General features: G+C 41.7%; 1 protein-coding gene across 1 annotated transcript; it reads left to right on the top strand.

Annotated features, from left to right (window-relative positions):
- The first annotated feature begins 1,715 nt into the window (after positions 1-1,715).
- PRPF19 (pre-mRNA processing factor 19) lies at positions 1,716-15,572 on the top strand. Its single transcript, XM_060771141.2, has 16 exons — positions 1,716-1,882; positions 6,780-6,929; positions 7,616-7,692; positions 8,396-8,537; positions 8,646-8,719; positions 8,806-8,868; positions 9,056-9,097; positions 9,265-9,339; positions 10,550-10,625; positions 12,120-12,229; positions 12,461-12,616; positions 13,018-13,087; positions 13,239-13,324; positions 14,444-14,614; positions 14,871-14,976; positions 15,108-15,572. Exons 1-16 carry the CDS (start codon positions 1,864-1,866, stop codon positions 15,203-15,205), a joined length of 1,515 nt encoding a protein of 504 aa, XP_060627124.1. The 5' UTR covers positions 1,716-1,863; the 3' UTR covers positions 15,206-15,572.
- Positions 15,573-15,726: the final 154 nt, after the last annotated feature.

The raw sequence follows: 15,726 nt of genomic DNA, 5'->3' as shown, positions 1-15,726 counted from the left end.
TGCATAATTTTCAGAGTATTTTCTTTCAGTTGTGCTGAAATTGATATATAAGATTGGATTTTCCAAACTGAGTTCCATTTTCTCCTCTATTTAAACCCTAAATCTAATTCCCATATTAATCTCAATCCATTCAATGATCCAATTTTGCTTCCTGAATTGTCTGACATATTTTTGAGACTTGACCTTTGGTTTATCATTGCAGATTTATTCAAATTACAGTGCACTTGGGGGTGGGGACTTCATTTCTGATTATTGCAAGCATTTTCTTCAATACCAGTTTGACACTGCATTAAATGGTAAGTGTACTTGGGACCCCCAGTTCATTTAAGAAGGGTGACATTAGTTGGTTGCTGGGCTTGTAGTTTAGGGGAGGGGGCCTTTAAATGCTCAGCCAGAGAGGTCCTGGGTCTCACTGAACTACAACTCCCTGTGTATGTAAGCCTCCTTGAGTCCCCTATGGGGTTGAGAAGGTGTATAAATGGGACAAATAAATAAATAACGCCTGGAATTCTGCAGGAGGCAGCACAAGATTTCAGATGCTTTGCCTACTCTTTAAGCTCTAGTAATGCCATATACATAGGGCCACCATAAGTCGAACTCAACTTGACAGCAGCCAATTCCCCATGCAGACCTCTCCTGATTGTTGTTGTTCATTCGTTGTCGTTTCTGACTCTTCGTGACCTCATGGAACAGCCCACGCCAGAGCTCCCTGTCGGCCGTCACCACCCTCAGCTCCTTCAAGGTCAATCCAGTCACTTCAAGGATCCCATCCATCCATCTTGCCCTTGGTCAGCCCCTCTTCCTTTTTCTTTCCATTTTCCCCAGCATCGTCTTCTGTATGCTTTCCTTTCTTCTCATGATGTGGCCAAAGTACTTCATCTTTGCCTCTACTATCCTTCCCTCCAATGAGCAGTTGGGCTTTATTTCCTGAAGTATGGACTCCTCAGATCACAACTGTGAATTATAGAGTGCAGCTGCATGTAGAAATTTCATGTTTTGTAGTCTAGAATGCTGAGAAGCTGTAATTTTAGACCTCGAGTTAGGGCAAACAAGCTCTTTCTACCTTCTACATCTGGATGGGATCCTTATTATCCAAACACAATTTCAACTAAAATTCTACCCTTCTTCCTTTGTTTCCTTAATGCCTCTGTAAAAAGGGGGAAGGAAGATTCAAGAGGCAACTGAAGACATAGGCCTAATGTTTAAATCCATGCATGTACGCGCCTTCAAACCACCTCATAGATTTCGCAGGTTTCTTCTTGGTTTGGCCAGTTCTTTCCTCTGAGATATAACCTACGGTGCCTGGTATTCCTCGGCGGTCTCCCATCCAAGCACTAACCAGGGCTGTCCCTGCTTAACTTCAAAGAGGTTGCTCCCTCTGGTGTATTATTTGGCTCTCTGCAGGATAATGATAATAACTGCCTTGGCTAAAAGCTATAGGTATCTGGGCTTTGTCTTTTTGTGAGAAATCCACTCTTCTCTGCCAGAGAGCTTCTTTGCCACAACAAACTTCAAATCCCAGAATTCTACGGGATTGAGCAATTTCAGTCAAACCCGTGTCAAGCGCTACAATTCGGTCGTGCGGCTCCCCTCTAAGAGGCGCTCTGTGTCCGCGGTGCATGCTGGGAGCTGTAGTTGACGGAACGCTCAGCCCAAACCGGAAGTACTCGCGTGGGACCGTTAGGCCTTGCGGCTTTGGCAGCGCACGTGACGAGGAAAGTCGGAGGGGTCCATTTCCGGCCGGGGCAACCTTCTCCCGCGCGCGCTGCAGCTCGAGTTGAAAGGCGACCGGAAGCAGAACCTTCCCCTTCGCTCTAGTGGCCCGGAAGCAGCCGTAAGGCCCATGTCGAGGAGGCGCTCGCCATGTCCCTCATATGCTCCAGTGAGTGAACCGCTTTCATTCCCCTTTCGGCCCCACTCTGTGTCTTGTCTCCCCTTCATAAAGTCGGCCGAGAAAAGAGTGCCAGGCAGGGCTATTCTGGTTTAAGAAGAGTGATGGGAAGGCAAAGCGGGCGCACTTGGGGTGCATTTCCATAGAGACTTGTGAAAAGGTTACGCGGTTTGCCTCGTTCTTTGTGTCCGTTTCTATGGAGGCCGAGCTCCCAGGCACTTCGGCTGCTTTGCTGCAGCAAATGGGAGGTTTGCTCTGGAATTCCCGCCTGAATGGATGAAGGGCTCCGTACATTGGTCGAAAAGGGATCAAGGCAACTCGAATTGTTGATTTGGGGCAATGAAAGGCTTATACTTGCGTCGGGTTTTCTGCTCTTTCCACTCCATAGCCCTTAATGGGCATTGCTCTGTTTTAAGCCCTGTATTTCCGAGGGGGTTTTGTTAAAAAGAGCAGCTTTTCTCAGGTCTCCACGTGCATTTGTGGTAAACATGAAATTTGAATTAGGGATTTCTATATTGGGCTTCTATTTGCAATGCTTCTCCTATTCTCATCTACATTGTAGAATTAATGTATTTTGAGACTGCTTTAACTGCTATGGTTCAGTGCCAAGGAATCCTGGGAGTTGTAGTTTGGTGAGGCAGCATCACTTTGGCAGAGAAGGGCAAAGGCCTTGTAAAACTACAACTCCCGTGATTCCATAGCATTGAGCCATTGCAGGTAAAGTGGGGTCAGACTGCATTACTTCTTCGGTTTAGACCAGTGTTTGCCAGTCTTTAGTCCTCCAGGTGTTTTGGACTTTAGCTCCCACAATTCCTAAAAGCCAGTAAACTGGCTGGGATTTCTGAGAGTTGAAGTCCAAAAAACCTGGAGGACCAAAAGTTTGGGAAACACTGGTCTAGATGCAGTCAAAGTTTCTTTGGGATTTCTCTGACTAGTATTGGGTTCTTTTATAATCCTGCACATGGTTTTTCTGAGGTCCTGCTGTGTCTACATACGTATCTCTCTGTGTATATATACACATGCACACACATAAACTTGGACTATGACTCTGGAGACCAGGGTTCGAATCCATGAAAACCCACTGGGTTATCCTGAGCCAAGCACACACTTTCAGCCGACTGACCTTTGTGATACGGGCCTCTTCCACACAGCTGCTTTGAACTGGGATATATAGCAGTGTGGACTCAGATCACTCAATTCAAAACAAATATTGTAGGGTATTCCGCCTTGTTATTCTAGTTTATTTGGCTGCGTGGAAGGCCCACAGTCACAGAAAATGACTTGAAGACACACAATAACAAAACTTTAGCCATAATGATCTAGGTTTTAAGCCTAAATAGTTTACTAGTCCTGTTGAAGCTATGGAGCTGTTACAAAAGAGAGGATGGATACTTGTTTTCTGGTCCCTCCAGGACAGGACAATCTAGTCCACATAAGTTGCAGGAGGGAAGTTTTCAAACTTGACTCTTGGGGAAACTTCTCACTGATAAGAGCAGTTTGATAATGAGAATGATTTCCTAGATTTCTGGGGTGATACTATTAGTTGTGCCAGGCAGCAAGGAGCCATACAGTCCTAGCATGTTTTTTCTAGTTCTTGTAGCCTGCAACCACAGTAGATAAAAAAATACTTATGCTGAATGATATCATCTTATTAGTGAAACAAAATCAGTAAGATGAGGGACTCTTTTTTGCTGGCAGTCCTCACCGAACTGGAGAGCTATTTTTGAGGATGCTTTAGCTCTAGAATTCCTACATGAGTGAATTTAGTGAGGAACTGGGTAGCCCATAAGATTCCCTTCCATTGTTATAAACAAGAATATCCTTGGTATTGGTCTTAATTGTCTGGTTGATGCTTAAATAGCTTGCTGATTGTCATCTTGCAAGCATTGTCCTTCTTACCTTTCACTTCATTAAAAATCCACATTTTTCTCTGATTTTCAGACATAGAGATGCCATGGGACAAGATAGCTTTCTTTGTCAAAGGTTCATTTGAAGAGGATTTTTTTCATCTGTTTATTTTATTTTTTCCTACCTTTCTACCAATATAAGGACATAAGGTGGTTAACAATAAATATAAAATCATACCAATAAAACAGTTCTAACCCATAAATAAAAAGTATAAACATAAAATTAAAGAAACAACAAGATTCATGTTACTACAATAATTCCCATTAAAATATTAAAATGTGTGTGTGTAAATATAGTTCTTTATGTATTTTCAACTATTAACTAATTAATAACTAGCATGGTGTAGTAGTGGTTTGAGTGTTAGACTAGGACCAGGGTTCAAATTCCTGCTGGGCGATGGAACCTAACTAGATGACTTTGGGCAAGGTTTATTCTTTCAGACAAAGAGAGAGTAGAAAGGGTTTGGCACTTCTTTTAGGTTATCCCGGGACAGACTACATTCTTACCTTTTGCCACTACTGAGAGAAAAGGATGCTCCCCCCCTTTTAAATTGCATTTAAGGTACAGTGTTTATGTTGACTTATATGTATGTCAACTCAGTTTTGGGGGGATTCATCTTTTTAAGTAAAGTTTTTAGACTTATGTGTGTGTATATGTTATAAAGCAACATTGTCTGAACAGCTGTGCTGGCATGATTTCTTACAGATAGAGATTGATGACTTACCCCAAATGGGCAGATCAGTGCATTGCTGTTTTAGAGTGTTGAATGAATACTTGAAAGGGACTTTGTAGTGTAGTTCCATACATTGTTGTTTTCATATGCCCTTATTAAATATCTGTTGTTCATCAAAAAGCTCCAATATATGAGGAAGGACCATTGCCTTCAAATGAACCTCAAATAGCTATTCAGGGATGTGTGGCAATATTACCTGGTGATAGTTACGTGTAAGAATAGCCTATGGGCCCCCTGCATTCATTGTGTGGAAATAGATTGTGTGAACCTCCTTTATCTCAAAACTAAGCTCAACAGTTACTAGAACACATTTGATCTGAATGAGTTATAAACTGATCTTACTGAAATTTAAAGCATGCAATATGACAAGGATCTCAAGATTATGTAGGCATTATTTTTTTCTTTTCAACTTGCATCAGCTTTTGATTTCCCATCTTAATCAGCCTGTTCATCAGACTTTACTCTCAGGTGATTGCCATAATGGAAATGCCTTTTTATGATAATGTATTGTGAAATACGTCTTCAGGAATGCACCTATTTTTTATTTTAGATTCTGTTTAAATGTATAACTGTCCCAATTAAATTTATAACTTTACCATCTGATCATGAAAGCCTTATTATAATTTCTTACCTTGTACTGTATGTCGTCCCTTAAAAGATCCCATGATGAAACATAAGTTTTAAGATTTCCGAACTGTGTATCTTTATGCATTTCTTTAAGTTAAATAGATTCTTTGCAGACCATACTGAAAACCTAGTGATCATCTCTATGTGTTGCTAAAGAAGGAATAAAATATGCCACAAAGCTGTGGAGTTATGCAAAATTAGCAAGTACAGTGAAGTAGCACAGATGTTATGTTCACTACTATATCTTCAGTTCCAGCTGAGTGGATCTAGAAAACAGGCTTGCTGAGCTGAAAAAATAATCTTTCAGTTGCAGTCTAGGCTGTCCTGAATGTATCTATAATTGGGGAAATGTTCCAATATGTGATTGTGCTTCAAATACTGCATTTTGAGGCTATAAGAATAATCTGTGGGTGTAATTACAAACATTACATATGTCTCTTAAGACTGCAGCCTTTGTAAATTGCTTCAGTCAGGTAGTGTATTCTCTTTTGTGATTATGACAATCTGAAGTGTTTGCTAATCACAACTCTGCACTGTACAGATACAGCGTGGCAAATATCAAAAGCAATTGTTTCATGATAGTGAAAATAGGGAATAGCTTTTCTCTTGTTTTTGATTATTCATATACAGTAAAGGATTTTCCTAGGCAAGGATTATTCAGATGATTTCAGCAGTCCCTTCCTCTGAAATATTGCCTATCCTAAAGTACCTGGTATTCATTTGTGGTCTTCAAGCCAAGTGCTAATCAGGGCGGATCCTCCTCAGTTTCCAAGCTCAGAGCTCGTGCCTTTATAATATTTACCCTAAATACCCTAATTAATGCCCTAATCAATCATCTTTGCTTTGAGGCACCACTGATAGTTTTCCAAGGTGCCTTAGGACTTTCTTGGAACTTACTTTGAAACCTACTGCATTAAATAATGTATTTTAGACATCCAATTGAGCCAGAGTAAGTTAGTTCAAGTCCAGTTGACATCATAACAGATCATTGTGACTAAAGACCCACTCATTTCAACAATTACATTAACATTCAGTCAAAAATATATTAATATAGAGATTTATGGTATGTCTAGTGTATGTTTGGTAGATGTCCAGACATCTGAAAAGGATATTTTAATAGGCATTTTGTTCAGTCCGGTTGAAGGCTTATTCATGCTTCAGTGCACAAAGTGAGGATGTGATTTTCCTAATGCCAGGATCTGGAGAAGGCTCCTTCCAGATTGTCTGGAAAGTTGTCCAATTTAGACCATAGTGTTGGGAATCATGTCTGCTTATGTGAGGATTAACAAGCAGCATGTGATTACACTCATGAAAGATATTTTTCAGGGTTTATACAGTTGTTCCCAGAATGCCAAAACCAAAATAATTTGGCAGTAAGTTTAGTTTTGTGAGTAAGACTTCAAGCTCATGTTTTTATACAAGTATATATGGCAGACAATTGAATATCATGTGCATTGAAAGGTTATTGGACATCAGTGTGTGTTTACTTTGAGTTCTTGTGAATTGCAATGTTAGATTTTCTTTGGCACATTAATATTTTCATCTCTCTGAAACTACTGTGACAGATGTGGTCTTCTATGTGACTTGTCTGTTGTTAGCTGTATTTTCTTTTTCTTGCAGTTTCAAATGAGGTGCCTGAGCATCCCTGTGTATCTCCAGTCTCAAACCATGTTTATGAGCGAAGACTGATTGAAAAGTATATTGCAGAGAATGGAACTGATCCAGTGAACAACCAGCCACTGTCTGAAGAACAGCTCATAGATATCAAAGGTGAAGAGAGCCACAAAAACTAGAATCAAGTCTCTCATGGATTTGATATGTGGAATATGGAATTCTTGATCTTACTTTTCCCCCCTGAAGACTTGGAGTGAATATTTGAAACCTGATGCCTAGTGGAAGCATAAATACAGAAAGCTACTTAAACCAAAACTTTATAAGACAATATCCTTTGTTTCATTGTTTCAAAAAACAGTATGACCCACATATCAGTTGGACCAATATCCGTCATTTCATTTATCCACATTCGACAAACCATCTAGGCATTTCCTAGGTTATCCAGTGTGACTTTATGGTATTCTTGGTCCAGAGGTCCTTCACCGGACTTAATGGTATTCTTGGTCCAGAGCCATATCAAATTCTCTTCCCTCTTTAGAAACTTTAGCTATTTTTCTTCCTTTCTGCCTGCATCCTCTTACCACCTTTTTAAAGGTTCATATGCACCCAGCTCTGCATTTTATCCTTTTGCTCCCTCTGTTTGATTTGTATCCTGCCTGCCTAGTATGAAAGGAGTTGATAGGGACAAGTGTTCACTGCAACAGTAGGTGGTGCTAATTGGCTTACAAGATCCTGATATGTGTCAGGCATTCTGCTCTTAACAGTCTTGTGGTAGGCTTATGAAACAAGAAAATTGATGTGGAGAATTATTTCTAATACTTTCCTTTGCATGTCACTTACAGTTGCCCACCCAATTCGGCCTAAGCCACCATCTGCCACTAGTATCCCAGCCATCCTTAAAGCACTTCAGGATGAATGGGTGAGTATTTTTCTTTTTATCCCTTCAGTATTATGTGGCAAAACCCCTTTCTCTATTTACAAAAATGAAGTAACTGAAAAGTTCTCTGTGCCTTAAACCACTTCTCCTTAGCTTCAGGTGTGCTGAGCTCCTGATTTGCTTAGAGTGATAGAAAGTAAGACCCTACTGAGTTGGGAAACTTCAGTAGCAAGGAAGGAAGCTCCTGGATTAGGAGTAGCTTGTCTCTAAAGTAAAATTGATTGTCTTACTATGCAAATGTTAAAGAAACAACTCCAACTTTAGCGAAATATGATCTGCTTGTCAGGTGGCCACATTTATTCATAATAAACCAGGATCATTATCCTGGCTTGATATAATGTGAGCAACACGTGACCATTCCTGCAGCTCATTTGCTTTGGTTCTCCGTGTCACATGAGCAGGATAGTCATTAAGCCAGGGTCTGTAATGTAACAAGAATTGAGAATTTAGTGTCAGCTTGTACGTTCTGTTATATTAAAAAATAACTCGGAATTCCACGTCCAGATAATCACATGAAGGTTTCAGCTTCTAGTTTCTGTTCCATTTGTCCAAACATGAGAACAAAAAAGTAATTGTGCTGCTTAAACAAGCATACTATTTGATGATGAATCCTGATAGATAATTTTAATGTGGGAACATGACCAGTGTACTGTAAATACACTAATATACTAATTACCTGTTTCAGGATGCTGTCATGCTCCACAGTTTCACCCTGCGCCAGCAGCTGCAGACCACCCGCCAGGAACTGTCTCATGCCCTCTACCAGCATGATGCTGCTTGCCGTGTCATTGCCCGTCTCACCAAAGAAGTCACTGCTGCGAGAGAAGGTAAAACCTCAATGGATGGTATGCTTTTTGGGTAATTTGCAGAGAAAGGAGTTTGTTGTGACAGCTGTCTTTTTAACCATCCAAATTATGTTGTGTGTTCCTTCACAGCTTTGGCAACTCTGAAGCCCCAGGCTGGTCTCATTGTTCCCCAGGCTGTACCTTCAGCACAGCCCAATGCAGTGGTAAGTTACAAGTATGTTTCTGTTGAGCCCTTGCTTCATTTTCTCCTTCTTTTTATCTGGACTAACAGGCTCCTTTCCATTTTTAGGGGGCTGGTGAACCAATGGATCTAGGAGAGCTGGCAGGAATGACTCCAGAAATTATCCAGAAGGTACAAAAACCTATGGCTCAGGATTTTCCATCCAGTTCTTTCTCCATAGATTGCCTTAAGTTGGCTATGTTTATAAAAACATTTCTGACATTTCTACAGTATTCTGCCTTTCTACCTAACGTTACCACCTGTCTGCTAAAATACTAATTTTTGAATTGGCTTCTTCTAATGCTGTTCTCTCTTGCAGCTTCAAGACAAAGCCACAGTGTTGACCACGGAGCGTAAAAAGGTGAGTGCTTCTTTAAAAAACTTATCGTCCAGAAAGAGAGTGTCAAGTGATTCTGGGGTGTTCATTTGTGTGTAGGTACTTTGTTTTAATGAAAACTACAGAGTTGCAGCTTAGTGTACTGAGCTGATCGGACTCTAAGACTGAATATTGTCTTATCCTTCTGACAGAGAGGAAAGACTGTGCCAGAGGAACTGGTAAAGCCAGAAGAACTAAGCAGATACCGCCAGGTGGCCTCACATGTGGTGAGTAAATGGTGACCATGATCTGGAAACCTGTTTTGTGTTGTGCTGTTCTGGTGGGATCCATGGCCAGATTGGACCCAGAGTTCCACCCCTTCAGTTCCTATTACTCATCATACTCTTTTACCCCAAGGATCTTCATTCACTGCTCTAGGATGCTTCTAGGTTTTAATGCGTCCCTCGCCATAGGCTTTCACAACATCCCATAATCTACTGATTGTCTGGTTCTACTCAGGCTTGCTCAGCCTTTTCCATCGTAGCTGTCAAGTCATCTTGATTTGGAGCCCCCGGTGGCACAATGGGTTAAACCCTTGTGCCTGCAGTACTGAAGACTGACAGGTTGGAGGTTCGAATCCGCTGGAGCTCCCTCTATCAGCTCTAGCGCCCCATGCGGGGACATGAGAGAAGTCTCGCACAAGGATGGTAAAACATCCGGGTGCCCCTGGGTAACGTCCTTGCAGACAGCTAATTCTCTCACACCAGAATTGACTTGCAGTTTCTCAAGTCACTTCTGACACAGAAAAAAAATCTTAGATTTAAAGTGACGTTATATGAGACTTCCAAGTTAGCAACTGCTGTACTTAAATATTGCATAATAATAATAATAATAATAATAATAATCTCCAATACATCACACAGTCCTAGACGCTTGGGAAGTGTCTGATGTGTGATCCAATATAACAGCAAGCAAAGTGATCTTGTTTGCTGTGTACTAATCTTGTTCTGTTTCAAGTAATGCTTTATTTACATCTCTCCCCCTCTCCCCAAAGGGACTCAGGGCCATGGTCCTCTTTGCTAGAGCAACCCAATCAACCATGAGTACATTGATGTTTCTTTGTCCAAGGTTACAGTTTTGGTGACTTTCTCCCATGGTCCTTAGTTGTGAAATCACTTCACATTTGCTTACACTACTTCATTATTGGGGGAAGGTGTCATGACCTTGCTTTGATACTAGGATTCCTAATGGTTTTCTTGCAGGGGTTGGGGATTGCATGAGACTGCAGACTTGAGTATTCAGTGATATATCTCTTTCAGATTCTTGCCAAGTAAAAAAAAAAGCTTGTTCTTTTAGGGGCAAGAAAGAGATAAAGCTAACTGCCTAGATAAACCCCTTTTTGTAAGAGCTTCTCTTCCCTTAATGATGACATTAAGCAGCAGAGTTTCTCTTGTCAAGCTTGCTAGTACTAATGCCAACACTGTTGCTTTTGAACAGGGACTACACAGTGCCAGCATCCCTGGTATCCTGGCTCTCGACTTATGTCCTTCCGACACCAACAAGATCCTCACAGGTATGTGTAGGCTTCTTGATCAACGACTTTCTGGAGTATCTCTTTCTTGGTCTAATTTCAGCTGTTTGGACCTATGGTCTCTGTGGAAAACACCTCTTCTGTTTACTCCATGATTAGATGGAAAGAACAATAGTCTGGGACAGCAGCAACCCTCCCCCCATATTTTGGGGAAAATTCTCTTAGAACCATCTAAAATAGGCCCTGTGAATCAATGGGATTTCCATGAATTTACCAAATTCACTCTGATGTTTAATCATAGAATATAGAATTGGAAGAGACCACGTGGGCCATCCAATCCAGTCTCCTGCCATTCAGGAATAGCCTAATCAAAGCACCCCAGACAGATGTCCAAAAGCTTCCAAGGAAGGAGCTTCCACAACACTCTGAGGCAGAGAGTTCCACTGCTGAACAGCTCTTATAGTCAAGTAGTTCTTCCTAATGTTCAGGTGGAATCTCCTTTCCTGTAATTTGAACCCATTCCTCAGAGTCCAGCAGAAAAAAACCTGCTCTCTTTTCTTTATTACATCTTTTCAGATATTTGAACATGGCTATCATGTCTCCTCCCACCCCTCTCTTCTGCAGGTTAAACATACCCGACTATTTAATCCACTCTTCAAAGGGCATGGTTTCCAAACCTTTGATGATTATAGTCAGGCTCTCTCCTGCATGGGCCCACAATTGAATTTCACTCACAGATGGCCTGATAACCTAAGATTTGGCAAAAAAGAAATTGCCCCTTGTCAGAATTAGAACGGTCAGGTTCCCCATTGCTCCCTGCTACTGAATTTTCTAAAACGTAAACACATAAGTTCAAATGTCCCCCCCCCCCCCTCTTTCTATATATTATGAGAGACTTTTTAAAAATCATCTCTGCCCCAGGTGTTTAAGGTCCGAAACTAGGAAGTAAGCCAAAAATTGCTTCTCTTCTTGAATATCAAGCCTTTACCCCAATGCAGCTGGTGGGGTCAGGGATGAGACAGGACATGGTGAAATTGTCCGTCTTCATCCATTAATAAGTGAAGTATTTTCAAAACGTTGCCTACGCATCCTCAGAATTGGTCAGGTTTGGTGTTTTACAGGCCAAGGATGACATTATTCCACATTCAGCCTCTCCTTTTTTTCTGGATGCTGTGAAACAGAGAAAGTGGTCTGATTAGTTAGTACTGGCCCTGAAGGTAGCAAAGATAATGCAGCTGAAGGTGTTTGGGTGGTAGGAAGTGTGAGTGGAACAGCCTGCAGTGAGAGGTGTGTCAGTTAGGATAAAGCTACTCTTCTGGTTCTGAAGCAGCTTCCTTTTCTTGCAGTTGTTTCCTGCCTTCTCTAAAGGTTGTTATCCACTGCTTCAGGAAGTGTTTACCATGGCATAAGGGGCACTTGCATCTGCATGAGTCAGGACCAGATTCCTGGCTGTATTTTGCCATTAGACCACAAGGACTGAAAGCATACAGGTCCTTTCTTGGTTCTTGAATGCTCTGTTCCTGCTTTGTTTTCCAGGTGGAGCGGACAAAAATGTTGTTGTCTTTGACAAGAGCTCAGAACAGATCCTGGCAACTCTTAAAGGCCACACTAAAAAGGTCACCAGCGTAGTGTTCCATCCATCCCAGGTAGGGACCATAGTTTATTAACCAGCATTGGCTAATACTTACTCTGTGTGCATGGTATCTTTGACTGTTTGTCCCTTTACTTCTCTCAAATAATTTCCGGAGGGAATCAATGTGTGTGTTGTCCTTTGAAATGGCTTTAGGTCGTGGGTGCTAATTTGCTTCTGAATTCCGTAGAAATACACCTGGCTTCATTCTAATTCTCGGGCTGACTGTCTTCTCTTCCTCCTTTAGGAACTAGTGTTCTCCGCTTCTCCAGATGCTACTATCCGGATCTGGTCAGTCCCTGGTGTGTCATGCGTGCAGGTTGTGCGTGCCCATGAGAGTGCTGTGACAGGGCTGAGTCTCCATGCAACAGGAGATTACCTGCTGAGCTCTTCTGATGACCAGGTGAGATTGGAACCACAGGTTCAGACTGTGTCATTATTAAACTCATGGTGCTCAGGATATATTAAAGAGGAGCACCTGGAAATGGATGGGGGATTGCCACTTTCTTTTTTCATTTTATTGTACATACAGTATATCAGTGTTCCCTGCAAAATGAGAGGGAAGATTACTGCTTATTTAATTTTAATTGTAGATATCCTGCCTTGCTTCTTAAAAAAATACTTTCCAAGCGTCTCTCACACCAGAGATAGGAAATTGCAATAAAATAAAGAAAGTGAAGAAAACAAATATTAGCATTTTAAAAAGTCAAAGAGGTCAACACTGAAATAAGTCAAAAATTGCTTGAACAGATTTTGGCAAGGAGGCCTACATAAACCTAAAACTCAGCCTATCCTCTCTTTCAGTATTGGGCTTTCTCTGATATCCAGACTGGCCGTGTTCTCACCAAGGTCACAGATGAAACCTCTGGCTGTGGTAAGGATTCTGCATTTCGTATCTAAATTTGGTGCTTTGTGAGAGATAAATGAGAGAGTGCAGAATTCAATGTGTTAGTGGTTCATGCTGAGTCAGATTCTGTATTCTGCTTCTCAGCACTGTGGTGATCCAGTATTATCTCTCTTTGCAGCTCTCACCTGTGCACAGTTCCATCCTGATGGGCTCATTTTTGGGACTGGAACTATGGACTCTCAGATTAAGATCTGGGACTTGAAGGTAAGAGGAAACACATGCAGGTTCTTAAACTGTTCTACAACTTTGGTTGTAAGGATTACAGACATTAATGTGTGTGTGTGTGTGTATTTCATATCTTTACTGTATAAGCAAGGTTTGGACATTTTTCCTTTACACTTATGTACTAAACTTGTTTTGTGTGTAGCTTCCTGTATAGCCGCTCTGTGTGGTTCATCGCAAACATAATAGTCAACAGATTTTCTTTTAATTAGAAGCTAATCCATTTTAGTGATAATTACTGCAATTCAATCAATAAATTGTGCAAATTATAAAAGTTATAGCAGTACCCACACTTAAACTACACCAGTGTTTCACTTCTTTAGTGATGAAACATCTCTGGAGGTTTTTAAACAAGCAGGATGGCCATACATGAGTGCTTTGACTGTGACTTCCTGCCTGATGGAAGGGAGTTGCACTAGATGACAACCACCTTTGGGAGTCTCCCCCCCCCCCCCCCCCATTCCTGCACTGTGGTGAGCCGAGGAGGATGAGAAGATGGTGGTGATTGTGGGGCCTCGGGCTTGGAGCAGCCCAAGTGGCTACTGTTGCTGCTCCCGCTGGGTCTTCTAGGGATGACCAATGTGCATTTTGACTTGTGGGATGGGGAGCATTTTTTAATGTGGGACACTGGCAGACAACAGCTAACACATCCTTGTGTTGCGACCAACACACAGTTAGGAAAGCTCTGGTTTAGAATGTAGTTTATACTGCCATATGGAAAGAGAATACACAAGAGCTACTGCAAGAATACTTGCTATTGTATTCTTCAATTGAAAAAGATGTTGACACTACTTTTTAACTGTCAGCTGCAGCCTCTAGGCCACTAGATACAATTGTTTTATGTGCTATTGGCTGCAGCTTTGCTGTTTCACGCAAAGTGAAACCCTGCTGTGTGTTACCCACTCTGGGCAAGAGGGAGAATTATAGAATGCTAGCAACCTCCTTTGCACAGTCAGAGGTGAATCAAGGGTAAATGTCAAAGGAGATTTTATTAATTATGTGCACTCTCCAGTGCAACAAGGTATCGTGACTGCAAGTTGTACATAATTTCAAAAGTTTGGTAGGCTTATTGCATCTAATGGAGGTGACTGACTTTTTCAGGAACGGACCAATGTAGCAAACTTCCCTGGACATTCAGGCCCTATTACCAGCATTGCCTTCTCGGAAAATGGCTACTACTTGGCCACTGCTGCTGATGACTCCTCTGTCAAACTCTGGGATCTGCGCAAACTGAAGAACTTCAAGACGCTGCAGTTGGACAATAACTTTGAGGTTTGTGTGATGTTCCTTGCACCAGTATCCTGGGGTCCCATCCTCTCTTTGGTTTGCATAAAGCCTTTGAAATCTGCACAGGTTTGTATCTTGGGTCCTTTACCCTGCTTTGGATCCTTGTGATTGAGTACCTTCTTGATTGTTAGCTGAGCAATTTTTAGCTATTGACCCAGGTATGAGGGCAGAGGTGGCTGCACGCTGCAGATGCTTTCACCTACATCTGAATATCTTCATCTCAAAAATGTCTTCTCTTTAGGTGAAGTCTCTCATATTCGATCAGAGCGGCACATACCTGGCCCTGGGTGGCACTGATGTCCAGGTATACATCTGTAAGCAGTGGACAGAGGTTCTCCATTTCACAGGTAAGGGAGAAGTGCTCTTTGTGACATTCCTGAGAGGACCTTTATTGGAACTAGTGGTTGATAATATCTTCCTGAGGGTTGGGTTCTTTTGTGTTTGTCTCTTTCCTAACTGTCTCATCTCCTTTCTGCAGAGCATAGCGGCTTGACAACAGGAGTCGCCTTTGGCCATCATGCCAAGTTCCTTGCTTCGACAGGCATGGACAGAAGCCTGAAGTTCTACAGCCTGTAGCTTCTCTTTTGGAATGTTAAAGGGAGTGGGGGCTATTGCAGTAGTGTTACAATGTCATGGTAACCATGGGGCATATGGGGGTGGGGGTGGGAAATAGGGAACATCATAGCTTTTAATCTCAGTTCAGTCTGCCTGTAGGTTGGAAATTTGAGTCCTGTGCTGGATGGATTGTTTTTCCTCTTCCATGTTTGTTCTTTTTCAGCGTTGTCCGTGCCGTGATTGTAGCCATATTGAGCCAAATCCATCCAAGTGTTGACCATCTATTGAGGGGTGGTGGCAGGGATGAGGATCAAGAAATAGATGGGGAGATGTGCAGGTTTTTTGTATGCAGCTCTCTAGTTTGATTAAAAAAGACTATTCAACTATACATTTGTGTGGTGCTGAGTAGTATCTGTTCATTTGAAACATTTATTATTGCACTTCAGTTTGCCAGAACTTCCAGGTATCTGGAATATGCATGTTATATGTCTAAAAGCATTTGAGCCTCACTGAGGGAGGTATTGCTTGTTCTCAGGTCCCAA

The sequence above is a fragment of the Anolis sagrei genome, chromosome 1 (assembly GCF_037176765.1).
Source record: "Anolis sagrei isolate rAnoSag1 chromosome 1, rAnoSag1.mat, whole genome shotgun sequence".
In the NCBI taxonomy this organism is placed as follows: domain Eukaryota; kingdom Metazoa; phylum Chordata; class Lepidosauria; order Squamata; family Dactyloidae; genus Anolis; species Anolis sagrei.
The sequence above is the reverse complement of the archived record's forward strand: the minus strand, read 5'-3'. Positions and strand labels throughout refer to the sequence as shown.

Excerpts from the sequence above, each read along its gene's own strand:
- PRPF19 (XM_060771141.2), top strand. Across the intron at positions 14,615-14,870 it reads AGTTGGACAATAACTTTGAG|GTGAAGTCTCTCATATTCGA; the intron begins GTTTGTGTGATG and ends TCTTCTCTTTAG. Across the intron at positions 14,977-15,107 it reads AGAGGTTCTCCATTTCACAG|AGCATAGCGGCTTGACAACA; the intron begins GTAAGGGAGAAG and ends TCCTTTCTGCAG.